Source organism: Protomyctophum bolini, assembly GCF_963924005.1.
Source record: "Protomyctophum bolini genome assembly, chromosome: 10".
Classification (NCBI taxonomy): Eukaryota; Metazoa; Chordata; class Actinopteri; order Myctophiformes; family Myctophidae; genus Protomyctophum; species Protomyctophum bolini.
The window spans coordinates 29628630-29654711 of NC_137871.1; the positions used below are offsets into that span (position 1 = coordinate 29628630).

Below are 26082 nucleotides of genomic sequence, written 5' to 3' on the forward strand. Positions count from 1 at the left end.
GCACAAACTCAATACAAAGACTGTTAACTGTGAGTGGACGACCCAATTAAGCCTTACACTTGTTTACAACAGGGTCCACATTGTTCAATTCATCAAAACATTTAGAGACAAACAAATAGACACTTCTATTTTGATGCTACAGGTCCAGAACTATGCCAAAAATGGCCAAAAACGTTCCAAATTAATGTCGAGTCCTTAATGGTCCCTGGGGAAAGCCCAGCTGTCTTTAAATATTTTCCTTATCTTTTCCTCATCTTGTACGATTTATTAAAAAAATATGAATACCTGAATCGTTCCAATTTGCACTGTACTGAGGAGCAATGGCTGCCATGCAGGGACAAGACAAGAGGAGAAGAGAGGGGCGGGACCAGGCCTGATGTGAAACAGGGGCGCACGATCCGGGGAACAGTTGGGGAAAAAAAGGACGAAGATGGAACTCTCGCACTGCCGCACTGGGCACAGCCTTTCCAACTTCAGTCTCTGCTAAACTATCTGCAATTTCCCCGAAAAACAATTAGCCTATATCTACAACCATTAGCAGGCAGCAAACAAAACAATATTCATATTGTGTTTTGTCGTTTTATTTACAAACTTCATTGGTCACAAAATGGGAATTTACAGTGCAAACGATTATACAGATTATAAAAAAGGGCAAATAAATTGGTCCAAATTATAAAAATGTTTTCAAAGTAAACTGTATACTGGTTTACACACCCAGTAACCCTAACCCCCCCCCCCCCCAGATAATTAACTGTTTGTTTGTTGCATAGAACAAAACCAAAGCATGCGTACATAACTGAGGTTTGAGAACTGTAAACAGTAAAAGCTTTGACCACTAGAGTGTGGCATTTTTAAAATAAAGCTGCTTTCTCGGGTAACAAGGCTCATCTAAGGCAGTAGGATTCCTAATATAACACTGAAGGCCTTGAGCCATAGCCTATGTAGACAAACATACTATACTACACATACACACTCTGGTCCAAAGTACAAACCTCACTGAAAGGTGAGTTCTAATAGTCAAGTGCTTTGGGAATCAGCTGTGAAGATTTACAAAAGAATCCAAAAAGTATATTTAGGAGGTTCAGAGACACCCAAACTGGAACTGAGAGTAGTTTTCAAGGCATTCATCAAGCTGGTAGGCTAATTGAATGCTTATGATATGTAGATAATGAAAGGCCTGAAATAAATTGCATTGTTTTACGGAGTATGATAAGAGTTCTCATAGAGGTAATCAAATTGATCGTATATTTAAAAAAAAGCTTGCCCAACCACTGAAAATCAGACAATTCAATAATACAATTCTGCACACTCTGGCTTAAAGGGCTCCCAGTCAAACTTTATTTGATTAATGTTTTGACCAAAACGTCTTCTTCAGAATGTGAAGCTTTGGACTGGTAGACCTTTAAGCCACTGTATGTAGACTTTTATTGTAAGAATAAAATTGATCTTTACATAACATTACATAAAAACTGACCAATAGAATGTCTGTATGCAGTGGTGTAGTGGTATCAGGAGAACTGTGTATACTGTATACACACACATTTTGCAAAGGAAAAAAAAGAGAGCACATATTTTTGGCAGATGAGTAAATTACAAACAAAGTGCTCTTTGATCAGGGTGATACAGTTGATGCATAAAAAAAGAAGAAAAACATTAAAGAATAAATAAAAGCACAAATAAAAAAGCTTTATTTGTGACTACTGTCACCCTGATACTGGCCAGTGTGCCTGACGCTTTTTAATCCTTGCTATGCATTATCCATAGCACAAATAAAGGCTCAGATAAAGGTTAGGATAACCATAGGTATGTATATGATATAGACTATATATCATGACTGAAGAAAAGTATTTGTGTAAAGAGGTAGTGATATTATGTGCTCGTCTGCTCGAGGAATGTTGTGACCTACTCTTTGGAATAGTAACTTAGGTGTGTCTCCAAAAGTGCAAAGAGCAGCAACAAGACATACTTAGATTTGAGTAATAAAAAAAATCTTTAACAAAAACTTTTATCCTAAATAACTAGTTGATATGACAATGATGACGATGATGTACTTTAGTAATAGCCAAAGGGTAATTAGTATTGTCACCAGTTCAGAAACACAGAAATATATTAAAATGGCCGACAAAACATCTGTGTTAAAAAAGAAAAGAAAAAGAAAAGTATATTATTATCATCATCATCATCATCCTCCTGTTTCAAAGCAGTAGTTAACATTGCTTTGTAGTGTTTCTTGTTGCTTCAAAAGAAACATACCGGTATTTCCAAAAATGCTGACCGTTCTGGACAAAAGCAAAGCCAAATCACGCTAAGAAGAGATGAAAAAAGAATGTGCTGCTCTCAGCCCAAATCATTGCAACATAGAATGATGTTAAACAAGGTGTAACAGGACCCGTAATATACAAATTGTATGTGAGGTGTGTGTGTGTGTGTGTGTGTGTGTGTGTGTGTGTGTGTGTGCGTTGCTGTGGAGAGAACAATGCAAATTAATAATTGTTTTCTTGACTTTTACACAGTAGTTCCAATATTGTATATTTAAACTGTTTCAAATCTTCATTTATATTTTTGACAACACTAACTGATTGCTGTATACGCAGTACCCACTGAAAACAGAGTGGGTGGGCAGTGGGCACACAGCATATAACTGTATACCCTCCACTACACCACTGCCCTTAGCAAAAATAAGTCGGCTAGTATATTAAACCATGAAAGGACTTGATGGGCACATCAAAATCATCATTTCATCCTTTAGTTAACCAAGAATGTCACAGCTGGAGACTTGAGGGAGCATGGATTTGTCAAGTATCACAAAATAACAAAATTTGTGTCTATTATTTCAAGACACAAAAGTTGTCAAATGAAGATGAATTGTCCATATACAACAATGGCCTATACACGGATCCCCACCTGTTTAAAATGTTGATCAGAAGACAGAGGGGTCATTTGAGGAACAGTCGGTCATGAGTTGGAATGAGGCCGCTGTGTGCCAAATGCTGTGATGAAGACGTTGACGACGACTATGATGAAAACAAATGCTGTGGCGACATTCTCCAAGATATTAAGCCTGTAGTGCATGCTCTCATCATTCAAGTTCCACTTCACTTTGGAAAAAAAGACAAATGGAAAGTCATAGTCAAATTCAGCTTAGTCACAATATGGCCCTCAATGTCTAGAAATGAGCCAGAAGAGGGCGATACAACAGAGTTTACCAAAGCAGAATGTCTTGCTGGATCTTTCCCTACATAAATCCTCACCCCCCACTTTTTGTTTGTTTACATTTGGTTTCTAGTCTTTAACCTTTTTAACTAGTTTATTTTTGGAATACAATTGTTTTTATTTTTCTGTTCTATAAGCGACTTTGAAAAAGCGCTATATAAATTGTATGTATTATTTATTATATTATTACTTGCGCAAGCAGAGCGTGCAAGTACTAGTTTCGCCCGGGACTCGTATCCAGCCGTCCCGCCACTTTTGATGCGTATGCACCGTCCCAGCAAATTGTGCCTGATACGGCAGTGGTGCCAGATTACATGGTGTGTATATGTATAACTAGCTCCAACGGCGTCAACTCTGCGGGTGCGCAGGAGCCGAAGCACCCACTGGCAAAATAATAAGCCAATAATAATAAGTTGCGGGGCGGGTGGGCACCTTAAAATATATAGGCTACTCTAAGGTGGGCACCCACTGTCGTTAAGGGAACCTTCCGCCACTGACTAGCTCTCAATGATGACGTAAAAATATGTGGATTAAAGGACCCAATGCCAGAGTGTAATTGGTTTTCGATGGTGACGTAATGTCGATATGGTTTAGTGTTGGGAGGATTAAAGGTAATGCTCCTATGTATACATGTATGTAATCTGGCACCACTGCCGTATCAGGCACAATTTGCTGGGACGGTGCATACGCATAAAAAGTGGCGGGACGGCTGGGACGATGCGTACGGCGCAAAGTAACCACAGTATACCGCTAATCAACTTACAAATTACATATACATAGTATATGTATAACTAGCTCTCAATGATGACGTAATAAAGATGTGGATTAAAGGACCCAATGCCAGAGTGTAATTGGTTTTCGATGGTGACGTAATGACGATATGTTTTAGTGTTGGGAGGATTAAAGGTCCATTAAACTATGGTTGAAATCAGATCAACTGTGCTCACATGTATAGCTCCTGACTGGTCACAAGTTCTACAATTGTGCAATGAGCAATGTGATTGTTGCGAACGCAGTGAGCACTTACTATGAGACCTAGCAGATCATGTCTGTCTGTCTGTCCGTGTGTCACGCTTTTGTGCCCATATATGGAGCTGCTTTGGGGACTCCTTATATGGTTATGGCTGAGTCATGGTGACATGAGTGTGATGGCGTGGTCCAACTTGTGCCCATATATGGAGCTGCTTTGGGGACTCCTTATATGGTTATGGCTGAGTTAAAAACTTAACTTAAAAATAAATTAACTTAAATGTACGAGCTGCGTTCGCTTCCCGCGTTTGCGTGTCTTACTGGTTATGTCCATATCACATAAATAAAAATAAACATATAAGGTAATGCTTCTATGTATACATGTATATGTAATCTGACACCACTGCCGTATCAGGCACAAGTAATCATTACTGAGATTTCACAGTTTGTAGCGGTCGAAAGTACTTGCGCGCTCTGCTTGCGCACTAGTACTGTAGGCCATTTATGGCCTACCAGCTGACTAGTAGGCCAGTGTGCAACAAGCAAGTATGCAGTGCAGTTCTAGTTGTTATTATTATTATCATGAGATATTAGACTAATCATTCCTCCATTTCTGAGTTATAACATAAATGAACAGCATGTTGTTGGCATGTATTGCCCTCAAGTGAATATCTGTCATGGTAATTCAATGACATTATATGCCTCACTGGTCCAGAGAAGAAAGATGTAAGAACCAGGTAGAGATGGACAGGTTTTGCATGTTTCATGCACCACCAGCTGACATACATACAGTATGTCAACAACATGAAATCAGACTGTAATTACAACCTGTTCCTCTTTTCAGATGCCACAACTCAGCTAGTCTTTCACCATGACAAACTAGAGGTAGTAGTATTAGTAAGTATTTGAAATGTATACTTTTGTTGCCTTGGCAAAACAGACTTGATACTCTTTAATTATAAACTAAAGAGGTCTCCTGGGTTCACAGTGGTAGTGATCCTAAAGTTACAGCCATTGGAAGAATTTACTTACTTATACTGCATATTAGACAATAATCTTTCTGGCAAGAGTATGGCTCTAAACAGAAGAGCTGGCAGTGGCAATGTCCAAAGCCATTTTGATTATGCCTGCACATCCTGGTACAATAACATCCCTAAAATCCTTTTTTAATACTCTACAGCAGGGGTTTTCAACTGATTATGAACCATTGACCAGTATGACCACCATTCTGACTAAGAATCAACCTGGGGACCACTGTTGTGTGGGGGGAAAAGCTTGAAATTAAATAATAACTGTCAAGGGCTTAATTTAATTTGTTAATTTGAGGTGACTTAAAGCAAGCCCTTAACAGTCATTATTTAACTGACATATTCTAGTGGTCCAGATCTCAAAACAGATTGAGTACCACTGATCTATTTCCCACGGTTACCCGTATTCCGTTATCTTAACCTTCTATATCAAACCCATGTTAGCTGATTCATTGTAACGCTTATGTATGAGCGAGCAGACACATTATGTGCACATTTACTAATAATGGTGATTCTTTCCCTTCTTGAGATTCTAACTCCCTTTTCTGTGGAAGTTCTTGACGTCCAACATTGACGCATCATCATACATACATCACCAGGTCTTTTATTGCACTGTTTCTCAAATAGTGGTTGTTTTAAAACAAGAATGACACACGTATCATTAACAGCCAGGTGAAACAAGCGTTCTCTGTTGTGCATCTGTCCCCCTTTTCTGTGGCGTTACAGACTCTGGATTGAGACCATAGAGTTATAATATATCTAGAGAGCGAATGAAGAGTGGCAGGCCCGCCCCCCGGCTATTCACTTCAATGGAAGTCTGGGGGCTTGGTTGAGACTTCCGCGCAGTATGGGGTCAGAATCCCATTGGCCTAGGCAGCGTTTCAGAGTATGAGGTCAGACTCGGCCAGCCAATCAGGACTAGGTCGCACAAAGGTCCTCATAGCCAACAGCAGCGATCATAAGCCAGGTTTCACCTGGCAAAAATCATCCCTTTCCTACATTACTAAATGCATGGTCAGGGACCACATGCAATACCTTCACGGACCACCGGTGGTCCACGGTCCACCAGTTGAAAACCCCTGCTTTACAGCAGTCATGTGGAATGGGTTACCTACAAACATCAAGTCAATTAGCATTATTGTTAGCTTCAAGTCCTCTAAAGTGACTTTAGAGGAGCTGATTTATAATCAGGACAGCTGGTCCTGACTATAAATGTACTGTTTTTCACTGTATTTATTCCCCCACCTATGACATGCTGTTATATATTTTTTCCAAAACAACATGCACTTCATTACAACTATTTTATGTAGCCTCCAGTGCAATAACTATTGTCATCTGTTGAAATTGCAGTGTCAAATGTAATCCACTCCGGTATGAACAGGCCTGTACAAGACAATCACGGTGAATCACCCTATCTTTCAGTATGAGAATCAGATAACATAAGTCATAACTTCATAAGTCTTATGGCTTAGCAGTTGTTCAATAAGCCAATTACAATGCGCCTGTCCCTCTAAATAATGGGATCTAAACCGTTGCCACGTCCCTTCTGGTGATGTCTCTTAGAACCACAGAGCCTTCCGTTTATGGGAACGAGGTAAACACTTCACTTGTAAACATTTTGCAAGTTTTTTTATACCGGTGACAAGAAACACAAAATGCTACACACCGCAACTTAAAACACTGCAAAATCGCCAACACTATGGACACACAAGAAAAACAAGGTTCTTCCTATCTGCAAGTATTTTAGCCTGGCATCTCTGGCATGTTCCAGCAGAGCTTCTTGTCTAGTTCTTGTTTATGGCAGAGCAAGCCAGAGCACAAGTATTTGATTGTATTATATAATACACATGACAATAAAGTTGAACAGAACTGTTACTGAACTGGATCTTTCAGGGTTTCCCCCCTTTCCCCGCCTCTGCCTATGACACAATCCCTAATCTATCTGGATGTTATAATAGAGAGAACATAGGAAATTGGAAACAGCTGAAAACAGAGGGAATGAACAACTCTTCATCTGTCTCATTGGCTCCTCACACTCAATGGCATTCTCTGTCAACAAAAGATAAAGACGGTGTGGACAGGGGAGGAGGGGACACTTAACTCTAAGATAAACTGAACTAGCATGGGCCATTTCTACAGAGAGTTTTACCCAGAAACTCAAATATTGACCACCAGATAGTTTATTTACAATGTAAGATGATACATTTTGGGAGAGTGAGTTTTTAATGGGCGTGAGAATTTGTTTTAGGATAGTGCCTGAGATTATATATTACATTATTAGATATTAAAATACTATCATGGTTAACTATTTTTTAGCAGATTAACAAGTTTACAACTGAAATAATACATGAACAGTACTCCACATCAGATAAATACATTTGGAAATCACAGAATGTCTTGACATCAGTGCTGCTAAGTCACTCATATATCATACCACTGATCGGTAAAGGCCATGTGACAGACAGTCAAGTCACCCAAGTGGACACTGGACATTAATCAGTTACATTTTGCATAATGTCATAGGAGAAACCACAATGCTTAGATCCAGCTACTGACTAAGGAAGAGGCCAATTACATTTAGTGCACCAATAAAACAGACAGGAAACAGACAATGTTTTTATTTATTTTTCTGTATTGTATTGAATTACATTTTAGTAGATTGATATGGAGTGATCCAGCACCAGATTGAACTATAAGAAGATTTCTTTGGGTGAGACCAATAAACTATTTATATACTTTGCCGGACCACGAAACATGTCAAACTAGAAGCTCAAACTTGTTGCGATGCGACACGCTGTGAGCTTGTAGATTATTTTAGCTATTTTTGAAAACAAAAAAAGGGTTAACTCTTTAGGCAGTGGCAAGCCAAAACAATACATGATGTATTATTTGGAATATTTCAGTTTAGCTTTACTCTTAACTATGAAATATGCTGACTCAGCATTTAGGAAAACGTATTGTGCCCGATGTGCTTCGTTGACCCCAAATTCAAAGACATCTTTTATTGCCATTTCATTCCCCATCTAGAATTGTGACGTTTGTGGTTAATTTCCCACCCCACAATGACTGCACCATACTCACCAATAAAGATCAGCAGTACTCCCACCACCACCTGAAGGATGAGGGAGATGCTGATGAGTGTGATGAGGGGAACATAGAATGTAAACTCTGGTCCTTGCTCCAGCACAGCCTTCAGCTGGGAGGCGTTGGCCATCAGCAGGGCTACGTCTAACATACTCTCTGCTGCACTCTTCTTATTGGCATAATGGTTCATGTTCAATGGTCCTCGTTGACCCCCTCGCCAGCGGCTCCGCCGTGGTGGAACCTGAGCAGAAACACTGGTGTCAGTATAAAATAAAATAAAAACCCAAAACAATGACATTTGTGCCTTGGAGGAAGTGAGAGTTGTGTTATGTGACCTCAACCTTCAAACTCCATTTTTAGAATGATGTTTTTTGTTATGTTTAGTTTTTTTTACTTCATCGTTAGGCAAAGCAAGTTTAATTGTATAGCACATTTCGACCAAATTACCAAGGCCATTTTTAAGTGCTTTCACACAAACCGTGTTGCATGAAAATAGTCCTCAACACGCTGCGTTGTGACATGATGCATTGTGAGCTCACAGCGTATCGCATAATCATCTTTAGATAAACTATAAATAGCCAAAATAGGGACAGGTTGAAAGTGTTAAACAAATTGAATGGCTTTACTGTGTCACATAATAAACTATCATTGTATGACTCTACAATTTCAATGTTTTATATTTAAGGATGACATATTACATAAATTCTAATTTGGTGCAACAAAGTATTAATTTCTTAATTTGACTTGGTTTTAAATTGTAATCTGGGTTTAACCAGAACTCCACGAAACGATAGAAAGCAATGAAAGAATACATTTTGTCAAACTAATAAGTAACAGAGCCCTTGTTGAAAAAAAAGAAAACTTTAAGGAATTGAAAGTGTTTAGTGTAACAGTTTGTTACAGAGTCCTGAGTTTCACAAAGTGGTCAACCCCTTCTGGAAGGCATATTTCCATTCGACCTGGGTTACACCAAGGTCAGAAGGGAAGTCTCCACCCATATGGTGGGACAGGGACAGGAAACAGAATGGAAAATGTATTGACAAGATTCTTGGTGGTGCAGTGCTGAGTGCTGACACTGTGATAGTTCTAAAAATGTTGAGGCATAGAAGGGCAATGAGAGCATGGAGGGATCTCATGTGATACTCATTTGTAAACACAATAATCTACACAATAGGTATTTGTGCTATGTGCTTCCTTTCTCTGACGTGGCGAAAAGCTGAGCCAATTTCTGTACCAAAACTATTTATTATATATAATATAAATATATTACATCACACAAAACCCTAAAAGCCAAACATTACCAAACCTTACATCACACATTAAAACCCCAAATACAACCCAAACATTACCAAGACCACATTCTCTTTTTTTCCATTCCAGCAGAGCACTGTACAGTGTGTTTCTTTTGGGTGGAGCTCAGTCTACCTCTCTAACAAGGACAGCCTTGTGCCCCAGGTTGGCATCATGAAATACTGAGGTTCAACTGTGCATGCTTTCCTCTCAATCTCTGACAACCTGCCAGACTGCAGTAGAGAAAGATGTCCTTGTGGTTGACCAACAGGTGCACAGTGAAATTATCAGTGTTAATTTTACTCTGAGAGGATACAAATGGAAGCTATTTGTACCCTCTCAGATTTACAAATGGCAAAAAACAATATATAGTATTAGTGTGACATGCTGCTGTATTTTGTGTCCCAAATGTAATTGGCGTTTCTCTTTTTTATAACCAGTGGTCAGTGGATTCTTCGTTTATTTTTGTCTTCATTTAATTGCCCAGTGGTGATTGATGTACTGATAATGCTGCCGCAGTAATGAGGCTTTACATTAATATTTTGTCTACAGCTATTACCTTTTGTCTTTTCGTAATATTATCACTATACATTATGTATTCATTTATATTATTAATTGATAAGAGTTTTTAAATGGTTGCTTTAGTAAATAACATAATGTTATTTACATAATTATAATAGTTTGCTAGTTAACATGTTCTAAGTTCTTAATGCCAACCAGTAATAAGTATGTCAGTAATAAGCACTACTGTGGACTGACCCTGCACGTGCAAGACACATACTGTTTAAAATAAACAATGAGGAGAATCACCAAACATAGAGCGGAGTTAGAACAATAATGAGTAGTTATTCGCTGCCATCACTTTGGATGCCCATGGAAAACTAAGCAAACCAAAATAGGAGTTTATTTTCGCTCACTCACATGGGCGGTCAGTTTTGTGAAGAAAAAAAAACAGTATTGATATCGTCACTTTTGTGAAAATAGTCAATCTACAAGCTGTCTTGTCTAGGTCTTTCTAGTTTTCCTAATTCTTTGTTCACGTCTTCCCCAGCTGGATCTCATTTGCAATCAGCCCCCGGCCCCATGTATATATCAGCCATGTTTCCACTTCCAGTTCCAGGCAGTCCTTGTTGGGTCATTGTTTAGTGTTTGTGATTGTGATGTCTTACTCTGTTTATCTGTATTAAAACACCCAATGGGTTTTGACTCTACCTGCCTTGCTGTTCTCACCACACCAGTACATAACACTGTGCTGCCTCTGGCGCCAGAAAAGATTGAGGTCTATCTATAGTAGGTCTATATAGTAACATTTGTTCTATACAAAAATACTTATATTATTGTCTGTATTACTATTATATTAGCCAATTACAATGCCACACTACATTTATAATTGTTCACAATTTTATTTCACATGAAATAACATAGTTTAATCATTCATAACCATGTGGTTTGGTTTCGGCTTTGTAAATTTTTGTTTGTATACACAATACACACAGTAGTGTGTCCCACAGTATAAGGGACCCACAGTTACATATTATGAAATATGCTATCAAAATAAAAATGGACTTGAGTAGTTGGTGTCAATAGGGAATGGGATTATTTGAGTCGTTCAGGAGATGTAAACAGTCAAACGTTGATTTACTGGAGTGGGAGCGTTCTTCTCTCATCCACCATATTGCCAGACATGAGACAGTCACAGCACTTCTACACACCTGATTTAATTTCCCACTCATGATTAGTCTCAGTATATCCCTAGCCTCGTGACACAGTTTACTGCCTGTTTTGTTTTCCAGAAGCTTCCCATCTAGATAATCTGTTTTCTGTCTAATCTCCTGTGTTCTGGAATCTGGATCCCAGATTGTTGCCTGGATTTACCAATACTCTTTCCCCCTAGTGTGCCTTAGCCTGATCAGAGAGATTACCTGCTCTTTGGACCCGGACCATTTGCCATACCACTTCAAACTGAATCCCCCAAACTGTGATATCCTGAGTCTGACCCCCTCCTCGCCCTTTGACCATGATTCTAGCCTCACCCACATCTCTACCGTTTCACTTGTTTGTTCAATAATCTTGATGTGTTTTCACTCTCTTTCCCTCTGTGTGCCTAGCCTCGGTCCCAGGCTTACTTATCTGCGAAAAGAAAAGCCTGGTCACAACATAAGGCAGAGAAGCTATCGGCGGATGTATCCTCCGGAACATCCGTCAAATGTATTTCCCCTGGATACGATATTTTCCTGACCAATCACAACACTTGTTTCATTCGCGGAGAATGTAAACTGATTTGTAAAGCATCAACTGATAGTCTTTTCAGCGTAGGTCTTGCCCAGGGTGCTGTGTGCCTTTGAGTGTATTTGAGTCCCATCTTGCTCCTCCAGAACATGGCCTCAGCAGGCAATGGCATTCTTGACAATGCTCCTCAGAACCTGTCCGACTTAGGTATACAGGTTGCCTTTCTGGGAAGACATGACAAACATGGGAACTCCCCAGGTCAAGAGAACTTTTAAAAGCTCATGCAGAATTGGCTGCCAACATCCTCTTTCCTTCCACTAATTTAGGACCTAAATTATGGTATAATTAATCTTCTCATATCTTGACATCCTCCAACCGTTTTACAACAGCTTTTCCTTGCACTTCAGGAGTTTAAGTGTAAACAAAACCGGCATCTTTGCCGTAGAATCTGTACTCTGCCAGGAAAGTGTAATATCAACATTATTATTAACTAGCCTCACCATAAAAGCGTCATACTGAGAACAACAGAAGATCAGGTTAGAGGAATGTGATGGACTCTCTATTCCATTCCAAAGTCTTTGACCTTGCCAATGATCTACTGTAGCTAGCCCTCCTCTCACATAGGCCTGCCCCACATTAACACTTGTAGGGAGAAAACAGAAGACTCCCTTTCTAGTATAAACAATAAGTTGGACTGGTGATCAACTGCAACAGAACCACAGTCAATTGATACAAAATACAACATTACAGATATGCCAGTGAACATGGATTGGACCTGCGCTCTGTCTGAATGGAATGGTGAAATGGTAAATGGTGCTATTATATCGCGCCTTTATCCAAGGTGCTTTACATTCATTGTGCATTAGGCCTACATTCACCCATTCACACACTGATGGTGGAGGAAACCGTGCAAGGCACGGGAGCATTTAGCGGTTCAGTGTGTTGCTCAAGGACACTTCGACACTAACTCTGGGGAGCCCGGGATCGGACTGGGAACCTTCCGCTTCCCAAGCGGCCACTTTACCCCTGTTCCACAAGCAACATCAATTTCCAACGTTGCATTACATTGGACACCACAGGGTAAATGAAAGAGAGGGAGGCCCGAAAGGCCATTGAGAGAAAAACATCACCAAGTGTCCAAGTTGGAGAACTATGGAGAAGGCCAAAAACAAATAGAAGTGGGGGGATGTTGTTACTGCCTCCCCCTCCAACATAGAATGATGTTAAACAAAGTGTAACAGGACCCGTAATATACAAATTGTATGTGAGTTGTGTGTCTGTGTGTGGGGGGGCATAATCCTCACACTATAGCTTAATAAATCCTAATTGTATGCATTTATGAATTAATAGCCAGGCAAAAATAATACATTATTTATAATAATGTGCATTGAAATATTTCTGGTCCATTGTGGTGGATTCAGATAGCCTATGCCCATGCCCAACCAATAGCCCATGCTAATCTTCCTTCATTCCATTGCGGGCTTTGGGGAATTATCAATGAAAACAGGAGGGGGTTGGGATTTCTGTCAACAAGAGTGTATTACCACATTGCTACAGGTGGAATTTCATTTGCTATATCCAACAATAGCCAATAGGCATATGCACCCTAGTCAAAAAGTCCTATAGGATCTTCGAAATGTCCAATAGGATCCTACAGGATTTTGAAATCCTATAGGAATCCTATTGGATTTTTACACATATCCAACACAATCCTATAGGATTGTGTCAGCACTTTATAAAATCCAATTGGATTTTCCAAAGTGCCAATAGGATCTTATTGGGTTATATCCAACTTTGGAAAGTCCAACAGGATTTTTCAAAGTTTCAATAGGATTCCATTGAAACTGCAGAAACTCCAGTAGGATTTTCTGAAGTTCCAATTGAACCTGGAGCCATGTCCAAAGTTCCAACAGCACCCTATAGGATTATATTGGAACTTCAGAAACTCCAATAGGATTGTCTGAAGTTCCATTTGAACCTGTTCTGTTTCAACAGAACCCTATAGGATTATTTTCCAACAGCCAAAGCCTTTAAACAAAATCATTCAAGTCAAGCCTATTGGAAATATAAGTGTGTTTGCTTATAAAAAAATCATCCCCATTAAAACAAATGTAGCATTTTTTTTAAATGTAGAACAAATACAACGGTGCTCTGTGGCCTACGGTCGCAACTATATAATCCAGTAAGACGCCTGAGGGCGAGGTCGTGTGCACTGGCCATATATGGAGTGTGTCTTGAGTGTACATGTTTGATGAGGTCAGATCAACATATGGAATGTTAGAACAGGTCAGCTCCAAATATGGAGATCTGGAGGGTGGCAGCGGGGGCAGTGTCTTGAGTGAACAGGCATTGAGGGCACAGGTAGGGCCGGACTTCATTTTCAGGCCTGTTTAGAACTCTAGTTTTCGCCGGCTGCCGGGTGCGGCTGCACTCATAACTTTGGAGCAGGCCCGTCTATAGTTTGAATGGACAGGTATCAGATATAAGGGAGACATCGAAGAGGAAGGACGGATGGGGAACGATCAACATAATGTCAGAACAGGTCCTGACATATATCCATATATTAATATTGATGACATCAGGATCTCCATAGCAGGTCGCATTTACTATATAATCCCTGATTTACTATCATCCCTGATGATGTCATAATGCTGTCACGAGACCTGGGCACAATGTGGGTTTTCCCCATGTATGGGGATTTTGGGTGATGTACGATTCTATAGTTAACCTTCGATAATCATATAATAATAATAATATAATTGCGACCTTCAATTATATTAGGCCTATATTATGTGTGTGTGTATATACCGGTATATATATATATATATACTAGAATTTCGTGGCCGCTACGCGGCCACTCAATCCCAGAGTTACTTCGCCACGCACTATGGGAAGAAGGAAATGGCGGGAGTTGACTCCACATCGGATGGGTTATTAGTTATTATTATAGCACAATGACAATGATAACGTTGTGTTGTAGATTGTGAGAAAGGGATTTGAAAGTAGCTCTCAAGTCCATAAAACAAACTAACATAGGCTACTTCTCTATAAGCAGAATCATGAATAGGCCTATTTAATTTATAGAAAAGGAGAAGAGAGAGAGAGAGCAATGTGTTTGTGGCTCAAACTTTGTCCAATATTGTTGAAACAGAACACAAAGATGAGTAGTAGCCTATTTTTTTTTAACACGCAGCACCTCTCTCTCTCTACGTCTCTCTCTCTCTCTCTATCTCTCTCTCTCATGTGTGTGCACTGCTGCGCAATGTCACAGACAGACACAGACGCGATCAATAATATATAGCAGAAATAATAGGCAAAATATAACACTTTTCCTCTCTATCTGTGACTGTGATCAGCTCCTCACACATATAACTCCTCTGTCGTTCATGTACGCCTGCTCAAATTAGCAGCAACTGTTAGCATAAATTATTTTTTCCCCGTTTGGGGAGGGGGGGGGACGCTGTTGGGAGTCAGGTTCGTTGAGGCCCGGTCGTGCTGTCTCACCCCCCGGCCCGGCCCAATGTTGTTCCGCCACTGTAGTAACGGATGGGTTATTGGAAAAGCGAGTTGTAGTGTGTGTAGTTGTGTTGGTCCAAAGCAAACTTCAATTGAAATAAAAGAAATGGTTTTTCATTGTCAGGTCATTAACGCTTTTCATGAGTCAAAAATAAATGTGAAATGCAATGTATAGCCTATTATAAAATCCCAGGTTGATAGAATACACAATCCTCTGTGATCACCAACTCACCAGAACATCTCTCATTAAAAACGTTTGGATTGTCATGTTTGAAAGTATTCTACATGCAACACTGAGCCTGTAAGCTGTGTGATGCTAACGAACTTAAATTGAAATAAAATAAATGGTTTTTCACTTCAATTGAAATAAGATAATTGTTTTGTCATTGTCAGGTCATTAACGCTTTTCATGAGACAAAAATAAATGTAAAATGCAATTTATAGCCTATTATAAAATCCCAGGTTGATATAATACACAATCCTCTGTGATCAGCAACTCACCAGAACATCTCACATTAAAAACGTTTGGATTGTCATAAGCTGTGTGATGCTAACGCGCTAACACCGTTAGCATGGTGTGTCTTAAAAAACGGGCAATCAAGACACGCAAGGTTAGGTTACATGAGTTTATAAAGTTACATCGTGTGTTTTTGTGGTAAACAACTGACGTTAGGTCTGCGCACACTGTACGCTGCTATGGCAACCTGTCATCAAATGCTGCTAACGTTGTGTTCACCACTGTTAGCATGTGCTATCATCAAGCCAAAGCTGAGACAGATATGAAAGTACTACTGGCCAAAATGTCATAGAAAGCACAACACCTATTTTCGGAATGTTATTGTGACCTATTGAGCACAAACAGACCATGATTTGCTTGCTGGACCTATAATTAATTTATTTGCATTAAAATCCTCTGTGATCACCAACTCACCAGAACATCTCACATTAAAAACGTTTGGATTGTCATAAGCTGTGTGATGCTAACGCGCTAACACCGTTAGCATGGTCTGTCTTGGTCAAATAAAAAACGGGCAATCAAGACACGCAAGGTTACATGAGTTTATAATGTTACATTGTGTGTTTCTGTGGTAAACAACTGACGTTAGGTCTGCGCACACTGTACGCTGCTATGGCAACCTGTCATCAAATGCTGCTAACGTTGTGTTCACCACTGTTAGCATGTGTGCTATCAAGCCAAAGCTGAGATAGATATGCAACTACTACTGGGGAAAATGTCATACAAAGCCCAACACTTAATTTCGGAATGTTATTGTGACCTATTGAGCACAAACAGACCATCATGATTTGCTTGCTGGACCTATAATTAATTTATTTGCATTAAATGTCCACTCGCCCATCAAAAACGGACAGAACAGAGCTGGTGACGTATGAGGCAGGGTGTTGCCAGGTTTGCGAATTGTAAGCGAGTTGTAGTGTATGTAAGTAGCGTGGTTTAAAGGGCTTGTTTGTGGGCTGGTTGGGCTTGTTTCTGACCGTGTTGAGGCAGCAGTGATTCCGTGTTCCGTGTAGGAATGTTTCATAAAAGTAATATTTGCAGATGAAATAAGACACTTGAACGGCTGAAAAATAGGCTATGTCAGTTCGGGGAGCGTGCCGAATTTATTTTGCATATAGAGATGTGTGGTAAAAGTGTGGTTCGGTCGGAGATAGAGCAGAAAGAATGAGCATGGGTACACCTTTTCACTTGTATAGTAGATATATATATATATATATATATATATATATAAAATATTGCTTATTGTTACAATGGGAGTGATAAACACACACACACACACACACACACACACACACACACACAGGCGCTGGTGTTACTATGGATGGAATTTATGGGAGATGGGGTGATACGCGCGCGCACACGCATGCGCGCGCACACACACCTCGGTCTAGAATTTCTCAGAAAACTGTCGTGATTCAAGCAAGACGTAAACGGTCTCTTTGTTTGTTATTGGTTGACACTACGTCACGGTTTCATGTTAAGATCTACAAGCTAACAACTCGTCGCGTCGCAACGCGGAGTGAGCTTGTAGATCTGTTCGTTTTTGACAAGCGTACACCGACTGTCCTTAGCGCGAGCTTTGAACTTTTCAAAAGAGGAAATAATATATACTGCGTCACGTCTTGGACTGATGCCTGATGGACTCCCACTTTCAGCAGTTTATTCAGCGTTTTTTGAGGTGAGTGTTTAACTGTTTATTAAATGGCACAGGGGAAACTTTATTTAGGTGATTTGCTATTTGTTTGCATACTTATACTTGTCCCATAAGTTTAACACATGGAACCGCGGAGGAGGGGCAATTTTGTACCGTGTTTTGGTGTGGTTGCTTTGAAGACGGTGGAAATGGTTGTTTATGGATATTTAATATAAGCCTTCCATTTGGGAAAAACACAGGCTTTAACTATCTTCGGGTGCAGTTGCCCAACGATATCAGGGCAGGCCCATTATTAATTTACATGCTGGGGACCCATCTACTATACAAGTGAAAAGGTGTACCCATGCTCATTCTTTCTGCTCTATCTCCGACCGAACCACACTTTTACCACACATCTCTATATGCAAAATAAATTCGGCACGCTCCCCGAACTGACATAGCCTATTTTTCAGCCGTTCAAGTGTCTTATTTCATCTGCAAATATTACTTTTATGAAACATTCCTACACGGAACACGGAATCACTGCTGCCTCAACACGGTCAGAAACAAGCCCAACCAGCCCACAAACAAGCCCTTTAAACCACGCTACTTACATACACTACAACTCGCTTACAATTCGCAAACCTGGCAACACCCTGCCTCATACGTCACCAGCTCTGTTCTGTCCGTTTTTGATGGGCGAGTGGACATTTAATGCAAATAAATTAATTATAGGTCCAGCAAGCAAATCATGATGGTCTGTTTGTGCTCAATAGGTCACAATAACATTCCGAAATTAAGTGTTGGGCTTTGTATGACATTTTCCCCAGTAGTAGTTGCATATCTATCTCAGCTTTGGCTTGATAGCACACATGCTAACAGTGGTGAACACAACGTTAGCAGCATTTGATGACAGGTTGCCATAGCAGCGTACAGTGTGCGCAGACCTAACGTCAGTTGTTTACCACAGAAACACACAATGTAACATTATAAACTCATGTAACCTTGCGTGTCTTGATTGCCCGTTTTTTATTTGACCAAGACAGACCATGCTAACGGTGTTAGCGCGTTAGCATCACACAGCTTATGACAATCCAAACGTTTTTAATGTGAGATGTTCTGGTGAGTTGGTGATCACAGAGGATTTTAATGCAAATAAATTAATTATAGGTCCAGCAAGCAAATCATGGTCTGTTTGTGCTCAATAGGTCACAATAACATTCCGAAAATAGGTGTTGTGCTTTCTATGACATTTTGGCCAGTAGTACTTTCATATCTGTCTCAGCTTTGGCTTGATGATAGCACATGCTAACAGTGGTGAACACAACGTTAGCAGCATTTGATGACAGGTTGCCATAGCAGCGTACAGTGTGCGCAGACCTAACGTCAGTTGTTTACCACAAAAACACACGATGTAACTTTATAAACTCATGTAACCTAACCTTGCGTGTCTTGATTGCCCGTTTTTTAAGACACACCATGCTAACGGTGTTAGCGCGTTAGCATCACACAGCTTATGACAATCCAAACGTTTTTAATGTGAGATGTTCTGGTGAGTTGCTGATCACAGAGGATTGTGTATTATATCAACCTGGGATTTTATAATAGGCTATAAATTGCATTTTACATTTATTTTTGTCTCATGAAAAGCGTTAATGACCTGACAATGACAAAACAATTATCTTATTTCAATTGAAGTGAAAAACCATTTATTTTATTTCAATTTAAGTTCGTTAGCATCACACAGCTTACAGGCTCAGTGTTGCATGTAGAATACTTTCAAACATGACAATCCAAACGTTTTTAATGAGAGATGTTCTGGTGAGTTGGTGATCACAGAGGATTGTGTATTCTATCAACCTGGGATTTTATAATAGGCTATACATTGCATTTCACATTTATTTTTGACTCATGAAAAGCGTTAATGACCTGACAATGAAAAACCATTTCTTTTATTTCAATTGAAGTTTGCTTTGGACCAACACAACTACACACACTACAACTCGCTTTTCCAATAACCCATCCGTTACTACAGTGGCGGAACAACATTGGGCCGGGCCGGGGGGTGAGACAGCACGACCGGGCCTCAACGAACCTGACTCCCAACAGCGTCCCCCCCCCTCCCCAAACGGGGAAAAAATAATTTATGCTAACAGTTGCTGCTAATTTGAGCAGGCGTACATGAACGACAGAGGAGTTATATGTGTGAGGAGCTGATCACAGTCACAGATAGAGAGGAAAAGTGTTATATTTTGCCTATTATTTCTGCTATATATTATTGATCGCGTCTGTGTCTGTCTGTGACATTGCGCAGCAGTGCACACACATGAGAGAGAGAGATAGAGAGAGAGAGAGAGACGTAGAGAGAGAGAGGTGCTGCGTGTTAAAAAAAAATAGGCTACTACTCATCTTTGTGTTCTGTTTCAACAATATTGGACAAAGTTTGAGCCACAAACACATTGCTCTCTCTCTCTCTTCTCCTTTTCTATAAATTAAATAGGCCTATTCATGATTCTGCTTATAGAGAAGTAGCCTATGTTAGTTTGTTTTATGGACTTGAGAGCTACTTTCAAATCCCTTTCTCACAATCTACAACACAACGTTATCATTGTCATTGTGCTATAATAATAACTAATAACCCATCCGATGTGGAGTCAACTCCCGCCATTTCCTTCTTCCCATAGTGCGTGGCGAAGTAACTCTGGGATTGAGTGGCCGCGTAGCGGCCACGAAATTCTAGTACTCAACATTTCTAACATAAAACCTTGGTGTACTCAACATGTCCGGGTTCACAATGGGGCTCCATGGGCTGCCAAGTAGACTATAGTAGGGCATAAAGGTTCTCAAAGTGGGGCCTGGGCCGGGGTACAGGTAAAATAGCAAAGAATCTGTTAGACCACTATGTTATACTTTGGCTATTCGAAAATGGCCAATCCTCAAGCTCATAACATTGCATTGCAAGCCAATTGCATTGCAATAGGCTGTGAGTTTGTAGATTGGCTATAGCAATTTTCCTTGAAACTTTGTGAAATGTCCTGATTAATTTTGAATTAATACCACAAATCTCCTATGGGAATCACTGGTGCAAAATTGGGCTTGAGACCAGATATTATGTTGAATAGCCAACATGAGTAATATAATGTTAAGTTAGTTGCTCTAGTACTTATCTACCAGTATGTATTTATTTATTTTATGTTATGTATAACTTGTTGTATTGGTATGAAAGTGATGTATTGGTATGAAAATGTGTTTACATAAAGATGACCAGAATAGTAATACATTTAGCTACTGATGATTTCATTGTAGTTCACCATTTATGCTGGTCATCTCTCTGAGTTATCTTTTCTTCCTCTCATTATTCCTCTTGATTAATTGTCATGGCACTGCACTGCATCGGTATGTAAAGATTCATCATAGAAGTATCCATGTCAGATTGACCATTCCACCTCACACGGGATGTTGCAAATAGTGAGGAGAGATTATTTCCATTTGAGAGAGAAAAGGTTACATCATCATAACTGACCAGTCATTGTAGGGGTCCATTCATGTACTCTACTGTATACTTAACAACATAAAACAAGGTATATTTCAAGAGCAAGGGATCGCAGTAAACATCCACCCTAAATCTTCTTCCACACTGGGAGAAAAACAGCATCTGAAAGTTTGATGGGATGCATTTTTACACGTCAGTGCTGTGACCACTTTTACATTGCATCTAATGAGCGATGGGTTTCTTTTGACCCCGACCTGCGCGCACATACAGGTTCTTAACTTCTTATCAGTGTGACGTTGTCGGGAAATGTGTCAATTGTCAGTGTCTAATTATTATGGCTAATATCAACACTACTACTGTTTGATTTTCCTTTTTAGGTTCCCAACTCGTTTTCAGTATGTGGAACTTCTGTCAACCCTAAACCTGGACTACCCATTCCTCAGGGAAAGCATTGGGTCTGGCTATGTAAGATTTTATTTGTTCATGTTGTTACCTGCATCGGTACAATTCTATGTGTCAGAATAGGGGCACTTTTCCCCTACTTTCTAGTAAGGGTTTTCTAGTAAGGGATGCATTCTAGTGTTTCTATTCATCTTTAACAACTTGAAAAACTTTGTTTCACAGGATGCCATGCTTGATTCACTGCACAATAAATTAAAAAAAGAAAGGAAGCTACTTGTGTCTAACAAGGAAATGGCACAAATAACAGAAAAATGGACTGGAAGGAAGCGACCTCGTCAGACAGAGACAGCTGAGGTTAATCCAAGCACCATGGTAAAAAATCTGTTTTAGCTGAAAACTAGTCTGTGCCGAATGAACGTTGGGACCTTTATGCTGATACATTTAAAGGTCCAATGTGTGTATTTTTCAACAATGTTATGCAATTTACTTGAATCTGTAGAACTTGTTTGATTTATAGATTGATACAGGAGAAGATGACTCTCAAAGAACATTTGAGAGTCATGAGAGAGGAAACGGAGAAGGTCCGTCCAGACCTAGAGCTCCTCAAGAAAGGTTGACACGAATCAAATTGTACCGCAGAAACTTTGTGTCCAACCACAGCACATAAGAGACGCTCTCTGAGTTCCCATGTCTCAGACTGACTATCCAAAATAGTAAGTACAATAATGTGTCAATTGTCTCCTTATTTAATTGCATGAGTTATGACTATATTTTATACATGTTTCTTCTACTTTGCCTTCTAAAGCTCGCTTGGGATCTGAGAGATATCACATTGATGTGGACAAACAAATCCTCAATAAGCTCGCTGCGATGGCAGAAAAAAGGTAATTGCCAGAATCTAATTTGAACTAGATTTTCAAGTAACAAAAACTGACTGATGGCAGTAGCACCCTGAATCACTCACTCACTCACTACTTGACTGACATTTGTTCTCGTGATTTTAAAGGATTATGAAAATAACATTATTATAATAACTTATTGTATATTTTTTTATTAAGGCCTCCAATCGGAAGCAGCAATTCTGCTCTTGCCTGTACTATTCAAGGAGAAACCAGAGTTTCCGTTTGAAGTTGAGGTGAGCCATGAACCGTTCACTAGTGGGAGAAGCACTATGTAATTGAACCACATTTTATTATTGCATTAGTTTTTATATTATCATATGGTTGTTTCTGTTTTTGACACAGTGGCTCTGCAGGAGACTAGCCAGAGGGTGTGTGTTTGTCTGATGGTTAATGGTATTCCCTCTCCCCAGGGCCTAGCTCAGACCAGCACTGAAATGTCGACACCAAAGATGATGCTGAAAGGCTGCAGCGAGGGTCACCCCATGAAATATGCTGTCGATGGATGACCAGGTAATCACAGAGGAGAGTGTGGACATCTCAATGGCACTGGGACTCAGAATCCAGTACCCTAAAGGACTGAAAAAAGACACTGACCTTTTTGGAGTGTGTTGTTCTGAAATTGAAGGATGCAGGCAAACTTCCTGTCACAGTAAAAAGAGTGTACAACTCCATCTACGAGTAGCATGTACGTAGGAGTCAGTGTTCTCTCTCTATGTCTGGATGGCCACTTGAGAGTCAGCTAAAAAGCAAGGAATTTGCCCCTGGACTGGGCCTCTTCTAATTCTGGAGTGTACATTTTGTTTTAGAAATCCTGAAAGACTGTCAAAGTGTCAAAAACAGTCAAGTGTGTTGTTTACCATTATAATGTTGTTTCACAGAGAATAACTTTAAAGGGATCGTTCAGATTTTTTTAAACTTTAGCTGTATGAAATACTTGCCATTAATATAGTGGTTGCAACTGTATTCATTGATTGCCCGATTGAGTCCCGTGGTGGGAGTTCTGCTCTGTTTTTGTGAAATATTAAGTTCCGGTCATTTTGTGGGGGGGCACTGGGTCCACGCATTAAAAGTAAATGAATCCACAACATCATTTCTATTGTTCTAAAATATTAGTGCAAAATTGTTTACCCCTCTATCACACGGAACTATGTTTTTTGTGTCCGTATCACTACGCCCAAAAGATAGTTCCATGTGATAGAGGGGTCAAAGTCAAACTAATATTTTAAAAAGGTCAACAATAAAAATTGTTAGTTTTGTGGATTAATTTACTTTTACTGCATGGCTCCAGTGCCCCCCCACAAAATGACCGGAACTACTTAATATTGACAAAAACCAGAGCAGAACTCCCACCACGGGACTCAATCGGGCAATCAATGAATACAGTTGCAACCACTATATTAATGGCAAGTATTGCATACAGCTTAAATAAAAAAAAAAAAAACAGAATTTCAAGGACCCCCAGTTTGACATGCATATTAGTCTACAGTCCTATTTAATGACATTTCTATCTCTCTGAAACTGAAATAAATTAGCCTACTGTTCGATTGTGTTTGCTTTTATTTCTTTCAGAATTTATTTTCAGAATTCTATTGGATTATAGTCTAGGAATCCTATAGGAATCCAGCAGAGGAATCCAGTAGGATTCCAGTACAAGAATCAAATGGGATCCTATTGGATTTCTTATTGGATAATAATCCTATAGAAGTAAATCCTATGAGAAAAAAATCCTATAAGATTTTGGAACAAATCCTTTTGGATAATTTCTTATAGGATAATAATCCCATAGAAAAAGTCCTATTGGAAATCCAATTAAAAAATCCTATAAGAATTTGGAACAAATCCTATTGGATAATTTCTTATAGGATAATAATCCCATAGAAAAAGTCCTATTGGAAATCCAATTAAAAAATCCTATAAGAATTTGGAACAAATCCTATTGGATAATTTCTTATAGGATAATAATCCCATAGAAAAAGTCCTATTGGAAATCCAATTAAAAAATCCTATAAGAATTTGGAACAAATCCTATTGGATAATTTCTTATAGGATAATAATCCCATAGAAAAAGTCCTATTGGATTTTTTTATAGGATTATAATCCTATAAGAAAATATCCAATAGGATTTGTTCCAAATTCTTATAGGATTTTTTAATTGGATTTCCAATAGGATTTTTTCTATCGGAATCCTATTGGACTTTTTGACTAGGGCACACCGTACGTAGGGGCCTATTCTAATTACAGAGCCACTTGGGTAGTCCTATGGCCATTGGCCATAGACCTTAGTTAGGCTATAATTATCTTTTTTATATCACGAAGCAAGGGCAGGCTACACGACACTCCTCCTCGTAACGTAGCCTACTGTACTGAAGCACAAAGTTAATTAAGTTACTTTTGTAACTTTATAAAACATTCACAATATCCTTGAATAGTCTATGTAGGCTACTGACTTAAATCGATCAAGCTCGACTTTTATCCCCAAACTATAAGGGGAAAATAGAGTAGCAATTTACTGTTTAATAATACTCATATATGGTTACTTATTCAGTGACACCGATGTCGACTTGTCATCGTCAAATGGTGAAGAGGATGGCTGAGCTGCAGGATATGCTGATAGTGATAGTCGCCGATTTTCAGCATATTTTGTCGTTGCAACGGGTAGTTATGTCTTATGTGAGAATTCGACTTTAAACGCCGGATGAGGACATGGATTAGTCAATGAATTGCACAGGGCAGGGGCACCGTGCCATAATGGCACTGCCACTGCCATTTGTAACGGGATCGGTGTGGTGTAGTTCGGTGCTATCTCCTTACCTCTATCTCGCCGTCGTCTCTGTCAGCATCGCCGTTCATTTCCACGTTTTCAGATGCCATCTTTCGTTTAAAGTTCAAATACAATGTGCGTGAATGCCGCCAAATACTTGCAGTCTGTGCGAGTGGGTTTGTCGACGGTCCAGTGGGCAATGTTGCTGTGACAAGAGAGGAGAGAGAGGCTGTATAATAAACTACCGCCCCTCAAACATGGGGGACGTTTGTCCTAATCGGGATGTAGCTGTACTGTGTACACGTTATTGTACTGAAAGTATTCGCAATTTCGTAGGCCAGTAGTTGTAATAGAGTTACGGGGTATTTATTAACACATTGTTCCATTCCATGCTGTATAACTATAAGCACTATATAAGCACTTAATCTTAATGTCAGTGTGTGATTCCCGTTACCACCCGAACCAGCAAGGCTAGTTGGGGTAATTAGTACCACCTTGTGTATGTTTGTGGGACAGCGACTTCTATACTGGGTATGCCTTTTTTTCTTGAATGCCCATTATTATTGCAAGGTATTTATTGCCCGCCCTCCTATTGCCAAAATTCCATCCTATTGTGTTAAATAAAGCCCCCCGTTCAAAACCGCTCTCAAAGGGCACTATAGGGACGGCTGCAATTCGAAACTGCCCCACGTAAAATCTGAATCCTCCTTTCCCCCCCACTGTATATGTTTCTTTCCCCTTTTTTACCTCCTTTATGATGAATTCCTGTTCTGTTCTTTATCTATAAGTGTCTATTTGTACGTCTCTAAATGTTTTGATGAATTGAACATGGTGGACCCTCTTGTAAACAAGTGTAATGCTTAATTGGGTCGTCCACTCACAGTTAACAATCTTTGTATTGAGTTTGTGCTTGAAATGTACTCTGCAAACAGTTAATAAATATTTCAATCAATCAATCAAAATGCAAATACATCTATTAAATCCCTCCTTTAGAAAAAAAAAAAACTAAAATTCTTACCGAGGCCTAATCCTGGCATAGATCCAT

The 26082-nt window shown here is 39.5% G+C and overlaps 2 protein-coding genes across 2 annotated transcripts; one reads left to right on the top strand and one right to left on the bottom strand.

Moving 5' to 3' along the window:
* Window positions 1-746: 746 nt before the first annotated feature.
* LOC308323063 (ninjurin-1-like) lies at window positions 747-25239 on the bottom strand. Its single transcript, XM_080774666.1, has 3 exons — window positions 25088-25239; window positions 8292-8535; window positions 747-3098 (listed from the first exon to the last, which is right to left on the bottom strand). Exons 1-3 carry the CDS (start codon window positions 25145-25147, stop codon window positions 2956-2958), a joined length of 447 nt encoding a protein of 148 aa, XP_080630792.1. The 5' UTR covers window positions 25148-25239; the 3' UTR covers window positions 747-2955.
* LOC308322069 (uncharacterized protein) lies at window positions 17470-22735 on the top strand. The gene is made up of 7 exons (XM_080773265.1): window positions 17470-17524; window positions 21350-21437; window positions 21597-21746; window positions 21892-22087; window positions 22180-22258; window positions 22433-22509; window positions 22687-22735. The coding sequence occupies exons 1-4, from the start codon at window positions 17484-17486 to the stop codon at window positions 22039-22041; spliced, it is 429 nt and encodes a 142-aa protein (XP_080629391.1). The 5' UTR covers window positions 17470-17483; the 3' UTR covers window positions 22042-22087; window positions 22180-22258; window positions 22433-22509; window positions 22687-22735.
* Window positions 25240-26082: the final 843 nt, after the last annotated feature.

Bases quoted from the DNA above. Each gene is read 5' to 3' on its own strand.
- LOC308322069 (XM_080773265.1), top strand. From the start codon at position 17,484: ATGGACTCCCACTTTCAGCAGTTTATTCAGCGTTTTTTGAG. The intron at 17,525-21,349 runs GTGAGTGTTTAA...TTTCCTTTTTAG, and splicing joins TTTATTCAGCGTTTTTTGAG to GTTCCCAACTCGTTTTCAGT. The intron at 21,747-21,891 runs GTAAAAAATCTG...TTTGATTTATAG, and splicing joins AGGTTAATCCAAGCACCATG to ATTGATACAGGAGAAGATGA.
- LOC308323063 (XM_080774666.1), bottom strand. From the start codon at position 25,147: ATGGCATCTGAAAACGTGGAAATGAACGGCGATGCTGACAGAGACGAC. The intron at 8,536-25,087 runs GTAAGGAGATAG...GTTTCTGCTCAG, and splicing joins GAGACGACGGCGAGATAGAG to GTTCCACCACGGCGGAGCCG. The intron at 3,099-8,291 runs GTGAGTATGGTG...TTTTTTCCAAAG, and splicing joins AGTACTGCTGATCTTTATTG to TGAAGTGGAACTTGAATGAT.